This window comes from Acipenser ruthenus, chromosome 31 (genome assembly GCF_902713425.1).
Source record: "Acipenser ruthenus chromosome 31, fAciRut3.2 maternal haplotype, whole genome shotgun sequence".
Taxonomy (NCBI): domain Eukaryota; kingdom Metazoa; phylum Chordata; class Actinopteri; order Acipenseriformes; family Acipenseridae; genus Acipenser; species Acipenser ruthenus.
In genome coordinates this window covers 6,212,360-6,228,162 of record NC_081219.1, presented here as the reverse complement: position 1 = coordinate 6,228,162, position 15,803 = coordinate 6,212,360, and the positions used below count along the sequence as shown (strand labels likewise).

The 15,803-nt window shown below is 44.6% G+C and overlaps 1 protein-coding gene and 1 long non-coding RNA gene across 2 annotated transcripts; both read left to right on the top strand.

Annotated features, from left to right (window-relative positions):
• The first annotated feature begins 8,770 nt into the window (after nucleotides 1–8,770).
• Nucleotides 8,771–9,573, top strand: LOC117396744 (uncharacterized). The gene is made up of 3 exons (XR_004543747.2): nucleotides 8,771–8,901; nucleotides 9,074–9,297; nucleotides 9,533–9,573. It is a non-coding gene; the product is annotated as an uncharacterized LOC117396744 (long non-coding RNA).
• Nucleotides 9,574–10,361: 788 nt separating this feature from the next.
• Nucleotides 10,362–12,758, top strand: LOC131702946 (G2/M phase-specific E3 ubiquitin-protein ligase-like). The gene is made up of 5 exons (XM_059005723.1): nucleotides 10,362–10,402; nucleotides 10,478–10,659; nucleotides 11,192–11,367; nucleotides 12,034–12,248; nucleotides 12,435–12,758. The coding sequence occupies exons 2-5, from the start codon at nucleotides 10,480–10,482 to the stop codon at nucleotides 12,692–12,694; spliced, it is 831 nt and encodes a 276-aa protein (XP_058861706.1). The 5' UTR covers nucleotides 10,362–10,402; nucleotides 10,478–10,479; the 3' UTR covers nucleotides 12,695–12,758.
• The last annotated feature ends 3,045 nt before the right edge of the window (nucleotides 12,759–15,803 follow it).

The window sequence follows — 15,803 nt, the reverse complement described above, 5'->3', positions numbered from 1 at the left end:
CGGCCCGAGAGGGAGGAGTCGGTGCGTCCACGGCCCGAGAGGGAGGAGTCGGTGCGTCCACGGCCCGAGCGGGAGGAGTCGGTGCGTCCACGGCCCGAGAAGGGGAAGCCCACAGGCCTAGGGCTGAAGGGACCTGTAGAGGGAGACGAGCTGCTGTTCCCGCCTCCGCCAGCAGAGGGAGACGAGCTGCCGTTCCCGCCTCCGCCAGCAGAGGGAGACGAGCTGCCGTTCCCGCCTCCGCCAGCAGAGGGAGACGAGCTGCCGTTCCCGCCTCCGCCAGCAGAGGGAGACGAGCTGCCGTTCCCGCCTCCGCCAGCAGAGGGAGACGAGCTGCCGTTCCCGCCTCCGCCAGCAGAGGGAGACGAGCTGCTGTTCCCGCCTCCGCCACTAGAGGGAGAGGGGCCGCCGTTCCCGCCTCCGCCAGCAGAGGGAGACGAGCCGTCGTTCCCGCCTCCGCCAGCAGAGGGAGACGAGCCGCCGTTCCCGCCTCCGCCAGCAGAGGGAGACGAGCCGCCGTTCCCGCCTCCGCCACCAGAGGGAGCCGGGCCGCCGTTCCCGCCTCCGCCACCAGAGGGAGCCGGGCCGCCGTTCCCGCCTCCGCCACCAGAGGGAGCCGGGCCGCCGTTCCCGCCTCCGCCACCAGAGGGAGCCGGGCCGCCGTTCCCGTCTCCGCCACCAGAGGGAGCCGGGCCGCCGTTCCCGTCTCCGCCAGCAGAGGGAGCCGGGCCGCCGTTCCCGTCTCCGCCAGCAGAGGGAGCCGGGCCGCCGTTCCCGTCTCCGCCAGCAGAGGGAGCCGGGCCGCCGTTCCCGTCTCCGCCAGCAGAGGGAGCCGGGCCGCCGTTCCCGTCTCCGCCAGCAGAGGGAGCCGGGCCGCCGTTCCCGCCTCCGCCACCAGAGGGAGCCGGGCCGCCGTTCCCGTCTCCGCCAGCAGAGGGAGCCGGGCCGCCGTTCCCGTCTCCGCCAGCAGAGGGAGCCGGGCCGCCGTTCCCGTCTCCGCCAGCAGAGGGAGCCGGGCCGCCGTTCCCGTCTCCGCCAGCAGAGGGAGCCGGGCCGCCGTTCCCGTCTCCGCCAGCAGAGGGAGCCGGGCCGCCGTTCCCGTCTCCGCCTCCCGAGGGTCCGCTGCTGCTGCCGTCGCCTCCCGAGGGTCCGCTGCTGCTGCCGTCGCCTCCCGAGGGTCCGCTGCTGCTGCCGTCGCCTCCCGAGGGTCCGCTGCTGCTGCCGTCGCTTGGGGTCTTCGGGGATCCTGCTTCGCCTGGGGTCGCTACACTGTGGCCGGAGCCCCACGGAGGGGAGTTGCTGACCATGAAGAGGGGGAGGGAGGTCAGGAGACCAGCTCCCCCAGCTGCACTTTCGCAGCAAGATGGTGTGTGGCCGGAGCCCCGGAAGAGGGAGCTGCTGGCCACGAAGAATTGGGTGGTGCCGGACGTCCCACCATGGCCACCCCCATGGACACTGTGCTTCCCCCTCTTCTGGGACTGAGACTGAGGGGGGAGGTGGCCATTTAGGCCATGTTGTGCTTGGCACAAGGGGGGGGATATGTGACGGGGTACTGCCCCGTCTTTATGATCATGGTTGGGACTGGCAGGGAGGGGGTTAAAATTCCTCCCTGCCAGAAAAACATGTGAGAATGTGGCTGGAGCCCTAATTGACTAATCAGTAATTATTGAATAATTGGGCTCCAGCCACAGGGAATAAAAGCCAGGGGAGAGGCCCTGGCTAGGAGAGAGAGTTGAAGGAGAGTTCTGGAAGAAGGAGAAGAAGAGTGTTTTGTTTGTGCTGGTTTTTTCTGTTCCAGTGAAGGCAACGCCCAGCCTGGAAGCTTTATTTTGTAAGTTTTTGTTTTGTGTTTGTATTTTGTGTTTGAAATCTTTTTGTTTGGCCCTTGTGCCTATTTATTTTGTATTTTTGTTTATTAAAAACTTTATTTTTGAACTTTAAAACTGTCTCTGAGTCTCAAACCTCGGTCCATCCTGTCACAGTGATATATGTTAAATCTACTGGGTTGATGTTTTGCTTTTACTGTATATATTTTAATTAATTATTAATTTCTTAGCTGACGTCCTTATCCAGGGCGACTTACAATTGTTACAAGATATCACATCATTTTTATATACAATTACCCATTTATACAGTTGGTTTTTTACTGGAGCAATCTAGGTAAAGTACCTGCTCAAGGGTACAGCAGCAGTGTCCCCACTGGGGATTGAACCCACGACCCTCCGGTCAAGAGTCCAGAGCCCTAACCACTACTCCACACTGCTGCTCTTTCCTTATAGGTATATCATGAATTATACTAAACAATATACTATTTTGAGTAGATAATCCTATTTTAAGGCTAGTTAGTCCTGAGTAATATAATGAATGCAGTGGTCATAACATTTTTAAATGTTAGCCTTTAGGCGTAATTCGGGGGATGCCGTAGAGGGCTCTCTCCCGCTTTGCGCTGCTTCTTTCTCTTCCTAAGTTCTTTTCTTTAGCTAGTCTTACCTTCCCTCTGTAGCGTTCTGCCCCGTAAGCGTCCGCAGTTCTCTTCCGGGCGGAAGCTGATCCCAGTTCAGCCTTATTTAGCCTTTCCAGCCAATCTCAATGCAGCACTCGCCACGTCAATTATTAGGGCTTGGCCAGCGCTGCTCCTCGTATATTATTGGCTGCCCCTCCTGTCTATCTCTCTCTCATTCTATTTTAACCCAGCACTATTTTCACTCACTTGTCTGTGGTTGTTTTTTGTGACTCTCAGACTGCGCGCTTCCCCGGTAACTCGCTTACCGTTCCAAAGCAAAAAAATAAAAAAAAATAATAATAATAATTTTCTCGTTTTTTCGTAATAGTTATATATATATATAAAGGGGATCTTTTATTTTCTCCTTGTTTATTTTCTCCTTGTTTATTGTTATAGTTTAAGTAAAAAAAAAATATATATATATATATAAAAAAAAAAAAAGGACTTATTAACTGGCACACTCCCACAACGATCCAGCAAGATGGAAACTGCTTTTGGCTTCCTTTCAGACGACAGCGACGAGCTTTCACCAGGTCAACCCCAACGCTCAGCTCGCTCTTCTCAGCGCAGGCACCAACCCCCACCATCAACAGAACCAAACTTTGCATCAGTAAGACCGAAGCATTCAACTTCTCAACCCCCTATGACGCTGTCTTACAGCAGCTGGACACAGCCAAAGCTTCTTAAAACGCTTTTCGAAAATGGAATTCCAATACCCACCGGGGCAGATAGAGAAGAATTATTTAAAATATATTGCAACTCAATCTCCGCTATTCCTGTCTTTCCTGCTTCAAAAAGGAAACGTGTCACCCGCCCTCGCAAACATTCTGCTACTGAGTTACCTATCCCTCCTCAGCTGCTCGCCATGGATCTACCTGTCAATCAGGCTACAAGCCCACTCCTCTCATCCAGACAGTCCCGCCCGACCAGGCAGTCCCACGTATCAGTATCCGATTCACCTGCTTCCTCTCATCACTCCACCAGTAGGCATCCCCGCCAGGACATCGGCTCCAGGTCTCCCCCTGCTAAACGCCGCACCAATCCCAGAATCTCACCCAGATCTCCTGCCTCCTCCCTCGGCCCTCCTCGTCAGCCAAGGCAGGCTCATACTGTCTCTCCAGGCAACGCTCCGTGCTCTCAACCCATACAGTCTCAGCCATCAACTTTAGTCGACCTCGACGCTTTCAAAACCTCCCTTCTTCAAGATATGAAAGCCCTATTACAACCTGTCTCAGATTCAATCGAATCTCTCAATTCACGCCTCACTGCTCTTGAAACTCGTCCTGACAAGACTCTTCCTCTTATTACAACGGCTTCCACATCTTCTGTCATTGAAGTAATTGACCAAAACCCTACGTTTACTTTAACCTCAGCCACTCCAGCAGACCCGCTCTATAACATCGAATCCAGACGCATCACCATTTCTCCAGCTTTACGCAAACAGATCATTGAAGGTAAAGACGTTAATCTTGTTCTTGTTCTTATTGCTACTTCTGAACTTATTGACCATAGAACAGTTAGCTGTGGAGACGTGTCTGTAACTCTTAAGTCTTCCGATCCTCGTCTCCTCAAAAATCTCACTATGGGGGAGTTCGCGCTCGCCTTCTCTGCTTACCGGGATGTTTTATGCAGCGTTTTTCCTCATAGAAGAGAAGAATTAGACCACTACATGGCCTATATCATTGAACTGTCTGTCCGCTATGGGGGTACCATGTTCTACGATTACCATAAAAGCTTTTCCGCAAAGGCAGCAGCAATACTAGGAACCACCAACAAAGTCGTTAACTGGGCAAAACCGGACATCGACCTGTTCCACAGGATTTTTGGGGGCCTCAGAGCATATGCTTGCGGTGTATGCGCTTCCACAAGCCACTCTACCCATCTCTGCCCAAAAGCAGCTGCATTTAGCTCCTCCAACACTGCACGCTTTTCTCGGCCATTTCCTTCAGCTAACCGCGCTCCTTCCTCCTCTCTCCGACCTCTTCATGCTTCAGCCCCTCCTGATCCATCCACCTCTACAGACAAGCTCGGACAGCCTATGAAATTTTCTGGTAACCATCAAATATGCAACAATTTCAACGAATCCTTTTGTAATAACGTTAATTGTCGTTTTCTGCACATCTGCTCCTTCTGTGGAGATGCTCACGCCAAGTCTATCTGCCCTCTTAACCGGAAAAAATGACATTCAACCCTATCCGTATCATCTCAGTCCTCATCCCGACCGTCTATTTGTCAACTATCTCCTCAACGGTCTCAAACACGGTTTCTCTACTGGATTATCATGTCTCCCTACTTCTTTCACCTGCAGCAATCTTCGTTCTGCTACTTCAGACCCTCAAGTCGTTTCATCTCTAATTAAGGCCGAGCTGGAGAAAGGTTTCATGTCCGGTCCCTTTGCAGCTCCTCCTTTTCCAGTCTTCAGGATTAACCCAATCGGCATCGCTACTCGGAAAATTTCTGGAAAAAAACGGCTTATAATTGATCTTTCAGCTCCTCGAGGCATCCCTACTAGCAGCATCAACAAACTCATCCCAGCGGACCAATTCTCGCTTCATTATATTACTCTCTGCGATGCCATTAAATTTATCAAATTGGCAGGCCAAGGAGCTTGGCTCTCAAAAGCAGATATTACTGACGCATTCAAAGTCATGCCAATCCACCCATCACTCCGTCACCTGTTCGGCATTTTCTGGCAAGGTTCCTATTTTTTTCTCAACCCAGTTAACTTTCGGCTGTCGTAGCAGTCCAAAGATCTTTGATTCTCTATCTGAGGCCCTCTGCTGGATATTGCTAAACTCATATCAAGTTCCATTTCTTCTCCATCTCCTTGACGACTTCTTGCTCGTATCTCCTCCGTTTCATCCACCTGCTCAGAGCATCAACTGCCTCAGATCTCTCTTCATCACCCTTGGGGTCCCTCTCTCTTCAGAAAAGACTATTGGCCCCACCACCAGCCTCGAATTTTTAGGCATAACTCTCGATACCATCAAGTTCGAAGCTCGCCTTCCTACCTCAAAGCTCGTTCGCATCCGCCAACTGATCTCCTCATTTCAAGTCTCAAAATCCATATCAAAACGCAACCTTCTTTCACTTCTCGGCCACTTCAATTTCGCCATTCGCATCATCCCTCAAGGGCGCACCTTCATCTCTCGTCTTCTTGCCTTGTCTACTACCTGTAACTCCCTGGACACCTCAATCATCATCCCGGATGAAGCTAGAAAGGATATCGAGATGTGGACTTTACTCTTAAACAACTGGAACGGCCTTTCCCTCTTCTATGATGACCTCATCTCTGCCCCCGATTTACACCTATTCACCGATGCATCCCATCTTGGCTTCGGCGGTATATTTGGGTCCCAATGGTTCTATAGTACTTGGCCAAATGAAATCGGTTCCCTTCCTCCTCAACTAAAATCATCCTCTTTGCTTGAACTGTACCCCATCGTGATAGCCGCCTTGCTTTGGAGCCACGACTGGTCAAGGAAATCCGTTCTTTTCCTCAGCGACAATTCTACTACTGTTCACATTATCAACAAAGGCCGTTCATCTTCTCCTATCATCATGCAGCTCCTTCGTCGTTTAGTTTGGACATCAGTATCCAATAACGTCATCATTCAAGCGCGTTATTTCCCAGGATCTCTTAATAACGCTGCTGATGCTCTCTCTCGCCTGCAGATCCAGAAGTTCCGCAACCTGGTCCCAGGAGCAGACCCCAACCCTCGACTTGTACCACCTTTCAGCAAGACAATATTCAACTGAATAACTCTCTCTCCGGCCTCCTTCAATCAGCACGTGGATTCATGGAGAACGCTCTCGCCCCATCTACCCGTTCCTCCTACTCGACTGCCTGGTCTTCTTTTACTAATTTTTGCGAGCAAAATCGGATATCTTATACCTCCTACAACTTACAGCTCATTCTCGCCTTCATTGCCCACCTCAGGCTGTCTCTACGTCTAGCCCCCTCCTCTATTAGATGCTACCTAGCGGGCATTCAATATCAATTTCGCCTTCAATCTATCCCCTCTCCTCTTCTCTCATCCGTTCCAGAAATCCGCCTAACGCTCAGAGGTATGGAGAAAAGCCTGCCCCCTTCCTCTCCATCAAGACAACCAATCTCTACAGACCTTCTCCTTCATCTCATCACTGCTCTCCGGCAAGGATGCTTCAACCCATTCGACGACATCGTCATGGAAACCCTGTGCCTGATTGCCTTCTTTGGATTTCTCCGCTGTTCGGAATTCTCAACTCCATCTACTTCCAGCTTCCCAGCTCTAGGCCTCAAGCGCTCCGATCTCTCTCAAATTCCCGGAAACCATTTTATCCTCCACATCAGATCTTCAAAAACCGACCAATTAAGCCAAGGTCAGTTCGTTCAGTTTTCAAAAATTAACTCTTCTCTGTGTCCCAGCTCTGCTCTGTCCAGATACCTTGCCTGCAGGATTCCGTGTCTTCCGTCGGATCCCCTCTTCATCGACAGCTCCAGATCTATAGTTACGAGACACTGGTTCTCATCCCATTTATCCACCCTCTTGTCACGGATTGGGCTTTCTTCAAATTATTTCTCCCCCCATTCATTCCGGATCGGAGCAGCTACCTCCGCGGCCAGAGCAGGAATCAATCAACATTTAATTAAGTCTATGGGGCGTTGGACCTCTTCAGCTGTTGAACTTTATATTAGATCTTCCTCTGCAGACATTGCCACAGCTCACCAAGCACTTGTTAGCTTGCCCAGAGTGGGGGGTGCCCTCTCCGCCAGGCCCACCAGAGGTTTCCTCCCAGTAGGGGGGGGGGGGTTTCCTCTCCACAGTGCGGATGGCTCATAGGCATAGGTTGTCTATTAACATCTCTTGTCTTTTTCTCTTTTCTTCCAGCTTTTGTATATGTGTGCTGCTCTGCGATCTCTTTTCTATCTCACGGTGTGGTTCTTGCGGGGAACCGGGGGTCCACTTTTGGGGGGGAAGTGAGTTTCACTCCCCCGACTGTCCGGGTCGGCCTCTCGTCTCAACACTGCCGCCCGGCTGTTCCTCGCCGGCCTGAGGGGACCCCCGGCCACATCCTATTCTTCTGCTGCTTATGCGCTAAGCCTTCAGGCCTCAACCTTGCTGTCCCATCTCCTCTCTTCTGTTTCAGGTCCAGGACCATTTCAGCCCCCTCATGCAGTAGGCCGTGCCTCCACCTGTCGAGCGGGCCCCGACCGAGGGGGGGGGGGGTTTCTCTGTTTTCGTCTCTCCTAAACAGACCCGAGACACTTTTCCGAAGCTCTCCACGCCGCCCAGCTGCCAGCTTAGCTGCCTGAGGATGCTGCACTGAGTTGCGAAGGATCTGTCCTTTTGTCCTGTTCGTCCCCTTCCTGTCTCTCGCTCTACTAAACGCCCAGCAGCCAGAGGATGCTGCCTGACCCGTCGGGAGCGAGAGTCAGATTTGTTGTATGTTATGTGTCTAAACTTTGCTCTTTCTCTCCCACTTTTACGTCGCCCAGCAGTCAGAGGATGCTGCCTGACCCGGCGGAAAGTGTTTATATCTAATTCTTTGCTCCTCTTGTGTCTCCCTCTCTACGTCGCCCAGCAGCCAGAGGATGCTGCCTGACCCGACGAGAAGGGAAAACTCTCCGTTCCCCTATCGCGTCCTGCTGTCAGTATCTAACCTCAATGTTACTAAGCACCATCCCCAAACTCCAGCCCTCAATCGCCATCCCTCTCAATCTCGCCTCACTCTTAAACTCTCAAATCTCGCCCCTTTTCAATTCTTGTAAGCAATCAGATGTCTCACTCTCATTCTCTCACTCCCAGTTTCTCCTCCTCTCAAGCCCTCGTAGGCAGCCAGTGAAATATATATATTTTGCACAGAAAGAGACCCAGAAATGTTTGTGGCCCTTTCCACAAAGATGTTTGTCTGCTAACGGGTCCCAATGACACAGACATCCCGAAAGGCAAAATACGCTTATACCTGGCAGAGCAAGGGCATCTGGTTTTAGATGTGAGATTTATGAAGGAGTGGGAGCCACATGAGGTGCACTTGCACACAGTCTTTGAAAGAAACTTGACAGAAAACATTCAGTGAGTAAAGGAAGGCAGTCTTTGTAAACATAAGCACTTTATCATTTGTGTTAATATAATGATAGTTGGTAGTTAAGATTTAAATATATATTATAATGTTGCATTTTGAAGAAGTGTGCTTTAGGGTATGATGTATTCGGTTTCCTAAGACCATGATATATTTTAGCTTGCATTCTCTATTCTTGTAGAGTTGAAATAATGGTTACACTCCACAACAAATTAATAAAGCCAAGTCTGGAGCGAGACCAAAAGATGAATGGACTGTTACTAAATAAAATTTTCAAGGACAAAACTGTGTACCTTCGTCCATCTTTACAACTGCTGGTCGTTCCTGCAAATGCAAAGGTAACAGTCAATGACTGTTTCTATTTGTTCGAATGTACAGTATATAGAAATAGCGATTGTTAAAGATTGTAGTCATTCATTCACAGTCTTACTGTATTTATTTTTAAAAGCAACTCATTCAGACACTTTAGTTTTCTAAACTTAATTCACTACAGGAGTTTTTTTTTTGCAGAAGAACAGAGGTACTCTGTCAAATAATGATGATGATGATATTGAAATAGATTTGACTGATTCCAGTCCACCAATGAACAGCCTGAATGTAACAGTTCTTCAGGTCATTGAGGATGCTCCTTCAGAACTCATAGATGCTCCGTATTCGACAGCAGGTTCAGATGGGCCTCTTATCATAACAGAAGAAGAAAATGCCACAGTTTCCAGGGTTCTTGATTGTCCAAGGTAAGAAATCACACCTATAGTAATGTGCTTACACTTTATTTGATCCAGATTGTGTATTATGACCCAGTTGTACGATAAAAAAAAAGTGCTAGTTTTTTATTTTTACAAATATTAAGACTTTAGCTATTAGTATATCACAACAGGTCATAGTCTTTCTTGAATAGCAACAGATTTTCAGGTCATGCTGTGAAATCGGTGCCACAATACCTGGACTCCTATCAAATCTATTTTCTAGTGAATGGCAGTATGCTGCTTTATTTGTTGATAAAGAGCTCAGCGAAAGATCCAATACCCCGTTCCACTGGTAGTGAAACATCCCACCATGAACGGTAAAGTTGCATTTGTGTTTCATACTTCCTTCCTTATAATTAGGGCCCTGTGTTTTTCACTACTTGTTTTTTTAAACCGTGTTTCAGTTGATTAAAGTAACGCAATGGGGTGAGTGTTAATAATTGCTTAATTGGTAGTTTCATGAGGACACTGTATCGGCATCTTGCGGTGCAGGTTGCAAAAAAACGCAAGGCCCTACTTGTAATACATTCAAATTTTAACTGTTAAAAGGGGGACCATTGTAGCTTTTATCTGTAAACCATTTAAAATTAAAGACAACTTTGTATTATCTTTCCTTTTATAGGCATTTAGTTTGATGTATAGGTATATATTCTTATGAGTTAATGTAGTTTTATTTGTCAGATATTTCTTTGATTTTTACATTTATAGTATCACAGTCAAGTGTTTCTGACAAGATATTTGATACAATAATATCTGCTAAAAATAAATAATTATTTTCTTTTAATATTTCTTATTATTTCACCAGAGACATTGGGGATATTCTCTGTGAGCTGGCCTCCCAGATTGATACAGAAAATGTTTCCCTGTTTAATATCAGCTGGAATCACCTATGGGAAGGAGCGAAACGAGGCTTTAAAAAAAAAACTTTCTTACCTTGCAAAAGGCTTTCGGTGAAATTTATGGACGATATAGGAGTGAGCAAAGGAGCCGTCGACCTCGGAGGACCAAGGAGATAATTTTTAACCATGCTAATGGAGTCCTTGCTCCTTTGTGGGACCAGACCATGCCAAGTTCCTAAACTACATTAGTGGATGTAATGAATTTATGCTTTTTTAATTCTTTATCATTACGTTTTCAGTCTGTCTAAGTCTAACATTCTTTATTTCAGTGATGGTCTCGGATGACTATTTTTATGCGGGTATGACTATTGCAACATCACTGGTTCATGGAGGACCTGGCCCACAGTTCTTATCACCAGTACTTTTTGAGGCGCTTTCAAGTACACCCGAGTCCACATTTGTGGCAGTGCAAGATATCCCTGATATGGACATAAGGAACTATCTGGAGAAGGTAAATACTTGCCAATTGTGTTTGCAAAGTAATCTACCATCATATTTACAGCTTTTTCTAATCTTATTCATCAATGTATCTATTGATTAGAACAATTATTCACGTTATATTGCACAGGTATGGAGTGAGATTACTGTAAAATAGTATGTACTTGTATTTACCATTATGAATAAAAAAATACGACTATGAATCGTAAATACGACCACAAAAAAAAACAACAGGAGTGCGAGTAAAAAAAAACAAAGCTACATTTTGGATGGAGATTATACGCTCGGAAGTCCTAATCAATTGTTCCCACCATTAACAATCTGTGGCTTCTGTGATGTATTTTTGACAGTGATATCACACTCCATCCAACTCGTAGCTTTTTTGATTCATAGTCATATTTTTTTTTATTCTTGTAAATAGTACAAAATATTTGACAGTAATCTCACTCCATAACAGATTGCCTGGAAATTAATATAAGTAGTCTTTTCTTTGCAAAATGTAATATGAAAGATTTATAAAGACAAACTGCATTTTTTTTTTACAGCTTCTAACTTACCAGGAAGAACATTCAAACACAGCAAACTTATCTGAACCAATCCAAACTCTGATGCAGCTGGCTGGAACACACAAAGTTATCCGTAATGCTGATGATTATCGCAAGATTGCTGAAGAAACTGCACATTGGTACATTTTTGGAAGAACACGGGCAGCATTTGAGAGGTACACTCATTCTGCTCGGCCCTGCCCTGTCCTGCTCGGCCATCCCCGGCCATGTGCACTTGGCCCCCTACATGACTCTGTTCTGCCGTTCTGCCCTGCTCTGCCCCGCTCTGCTCGGCCATGCCCTGCGTTTGGCCCTGCTTTTAATTCTTATTAAACAATGCAAAGCTGCAATGTAGATTTTATGTTTGTTGGTTAACTTTGCTTTGCATTATAAATGAAAGGTAATTGGTTTTTATTTAATGTTTAATTCATTTTGATGTTTATTTTTCATTTTTAAGAGGGCTGTAGTGGGGTCATTAAAAACAATGTGCTTGTTCAGGCTCGGTTTATGGTTGGGCTCTTTGTTCTCTGGCACTGTACGATATCCATATTTCCCACAGACTTCACTACAGTGGTCTGCTCTTTTTATCTTGTGATTTTGTACGAAATGATTGTTTTAGTAATTGTTATTTTTAACACACAGTAAGGCAACTGTGGAAGGAAGCACCCTTCTGAATATTAAATACCTCCCTCGTGGTGTCATTTGCATACATTTCAATGGCATTTGTCCCCGGTATATAGTCCATGTGTTAAAAAGCAGATAGAGCATGGAAAGCAGATAGCACATGGTAAGCTGAATCAGGCCCTATGTTTCTAATTCTTAAAATGTCCATTCTTTTTCAGATTAAAGGAAGGGCTGAAAACTCTAGGTGTACTGGATGCTATGACCAAGTATCCCAATGCATTCAAGCATGTCATGTGCTACACAGAAGACACTCTCACAGCCAAGACATTTGATAATATCTTCCGCCCTGTTCTACACCCATTGGGCTCCAATAAAAGGGGAACAGAAAATCTTGTATTGTCTCACTGGAAAGACTTTATACAAGAATTACAAGGTGACTGTACTACTGTTGTTCACTAGAAAAAAATACATACTTCGTTGTTTAGGGGATTCATCTTTCACTCAGCTGGGCACACTGTCTTTGGAAGTATTTTGATTATGTTGATGTTGGCCACACAAACACAGTAAGTAACAAGCTTGCTTTATTTATTTATTTATTTATTTATTTTATTAATTTCAGACGAGCCATCAGATGTCACATTGATGTCACTGCTATTCTTTATTACTGGCTGCAAGACCGTACCACCACTGGGATTCAGACCAGAACCCACTGTAGATTTTTTACATGATGCTGAGGACCATGGAGAGAAATCAAGATTTCCAAAGGCAAATACATGCAACTGCACGCTGTTTTTGCCAACTGTACATGTAGTTTATGAAGAATTCACTGAAGCCATGAGATATGCTGTTTTAAATTGTCAGGGCTTTGGCTTTGCATAGTCAACTATTGATCTTCTGGTGTGCTGGATGGTAGGGATGCTCCAGATAAAACCAAAGAAAGGAAAAAAAAAATGAGAAAAAAAATACAGTATACTTGGGATTTCTTGTTTTTCTGGTCCTGGGGAGATCTGTGTGTTCTGTTTTTTTTCCCCCAACTCAATGACTTAATTGCACCCTTCATTTAACTAATACTTTACCTAATCTGAGCTTTTTCTTTTCTTTGGAGCTCTTAAAGTTAATTTGAAATTACAGGTATAGAAAAGAATTGTGAAACACTGCTTTAACCAATTCATCAGTTTCAAACAACAAAAACTAAATGGGCAAGTGATTTGATCATTTATTATTTCCATGGCAAATGCAAATTTATTTATATTAAATATTATATGTATTAAATATATTTGGCTCAGCACTACTTTTTATTATTAGTCATAACACAAAATTGAATGTTTAATAATGGTTTTGAAAAAAAAACTGACAAGCAGGGGTGTGCTCTAAATTACTTAAGTGGGCCAATTATGTATTTATTTATTTATTGATATTTATATAGCGCTTTTATCAAAGTGCTTTACAAAGTGTAACAGTACAGTATAGGATAAATGAAAATTGTATTAAACAAAGGAAACTGACAAATATGTAAATAAATGAATGCTGGGAAGGGCAGGAGAGGACAATAGACAAACAAAAAGACAACAACAAATCTAATTGGAAAGATGGTATGGAAGGATTCGGAGGTGAATTAGGGTAGGCCACAGAAAATAGGTGGGTTTGAGGGAGGAACTGAATGTCATTGGGTTGGGAGACTGCTTAATATTAAGGGGGAGCCTGTTCCAGTGAAGGAGGGGGGGGGGCAAGAAGAGAAAAGAGAAACCACAGTAGTACGTTAACAGAGGTAAGATTGAATCCAAGATAAAGGTGTACCGGAAATACCAAGATTAGACAGAGTGGTAGAGAGGACAGAATGATCCACAGTGTTGAAGGCTGCTGAAAAATCAAGAAGAATAAGACCAGAGGAAAGGTTTGCATGCACAGCATTAGCAGATGGTTGTAAGTGATCAGAGGTAGAGGAGAGAGATGTGGCAGAGATGGAGTTGAAGATAACAGAAAGGAATTGTTATTGGAAAAAGGAAGAAGAAAGAAAGAGGACAAACAAAGGAGGTTTGCTAGGAACTATGGGGATTGAAGCTTTTGACCTGGACAGGCTACTAACCCAACTTAAAAGGGACAGGGGGATGAGTCTATCCACCCACATGTAGCATCGGGAGTGATACAACAACACCGTTTTTGCAATTAATTGAGTTGGAACGTAATTATTTGTATACAACTCTATCTAACATTGTTTATCACATAATCCAAAACAAATAAATAATGATTAATACCACTATTGTCATCATCTGATAATGGATCACAAAGAGATAGAAGCTCCCTGTGGTTTTCAGCGCTCATTTGTACTGTATTATGTGGAACATGAATGTATGTGTCTGCCTCATTTGCTGTAATTGGGCCTGCATGGTCAATTCCATAATTATCTATGCCACTCAGAAGATCTTGTGAATTTACTGTAGTAAGATCTGAAAGTATTCCAGAATGCCATAATGCTAAGGGAGACATTGACTGAACAGTGCTAAGTCGATGGTAATTCCACTGGCGAGTGAATTCTTGCACAGAATTTCCTATTCTTGGAATGTAAACAAAGTGTAATGCACATAAATCAACTTCATTTGTAGAATCTAAGATTCCAATGTTTTCCATGTACATAAACAATTGCCTATAAAACTCAGAAACCACTCTGTTCACTTCACCCCAAAGACACTCTATTCTCTGGCTGTGAACACTTCTGCCTGCAATAAAACTTCCTCTGTTTCTGCCACGGCTCATAATCATGTATCTAGCAACATCAATGTTTTCACCACCTCGATCCCCTCTAACTCTCAGTGGTAACCCATAGCTTGATACACCCTCTTCAAAGAAATGCAAAACAGTAGTTGCACAATTGTTTGTACAGCATGTCAGGTGTATAATCATTCTACTGTAATCATCAATGCATCCATGGTACACAAATCTCCATTAAATAAGCTTGTGATTTGAATCAATGTGCCTGAAATGACAAAAGAAAAAATAGAAGTTTTAAGTATTAGGTTTCCATGGTTTCCAATAAAACAATTTACACATAATGTACACAATGGACCTTGTGAATCCACAACCAAATAGTGATATATATATATATTATTTAAAATCCTTAATCCCTAGCAGTACAGGACTGCTGGATTTATAATTTACCTTAAACTTTATTTTTACCTTAAACTTTCCTTAATCATTATATAAATGTTTAAGTTCCTACCATAAATGATTAGGTCCTCTGACATTATATATTCTCCTTCTAATTGTATGCCGTCTTCTAAGGGCTCTGCCAACTGGGTCCAGGGCATTTAATCGATCTCTAATTCTCCTTCTCTGAACTCTTAATCCTCTGGCTAGGACACCACCTTAGAATAAGAGCAATAGTTCATAATGTTGTTTAGTTCGAATTAAATAAACCTAATCATAACTACATGCAAGTACACTTTCACCTGTATTGCCTAAAATAACATGCAATATATATATAACAAATAACTATTGAAATGTGTATTTTTTGTGAAACCTCTAAGTTGCACTGGGTAAGAGGATATGCACTGATTGAGACCTATGCTTTATTACACACCTTTGATGAACAAATACCAAAAATTCTACAGCGAAAAATGTATTTTACCTTGAACATAGTTGCCTCCTGCATTCGGCGTTTCTCTCAGGATTTCCCTTATAATATTATCCAGTTCACTATTTGAGATGTTGGCATAATTTTCTCCTGTCATTCCATATTGCTGCCTTCTGCGAAACAGTGTCGGCTCACTTATGCAGAGGCAAGCTGCAATTGAACACCATGGCATTCCTGTTGCACGTAGTTGCTGTAGTTGATCTTTGGTTATGCAGTATCTGCAACATTAAATGTAATTTGTTTAATAATAAAATAACACATATTATTATTACTCTGATTAAATATGGTAGTGCATTTTCTCAGCATAAAATGTAGCAATAGCAATACAATAAGCATTTAAATCAATATACTTTAATG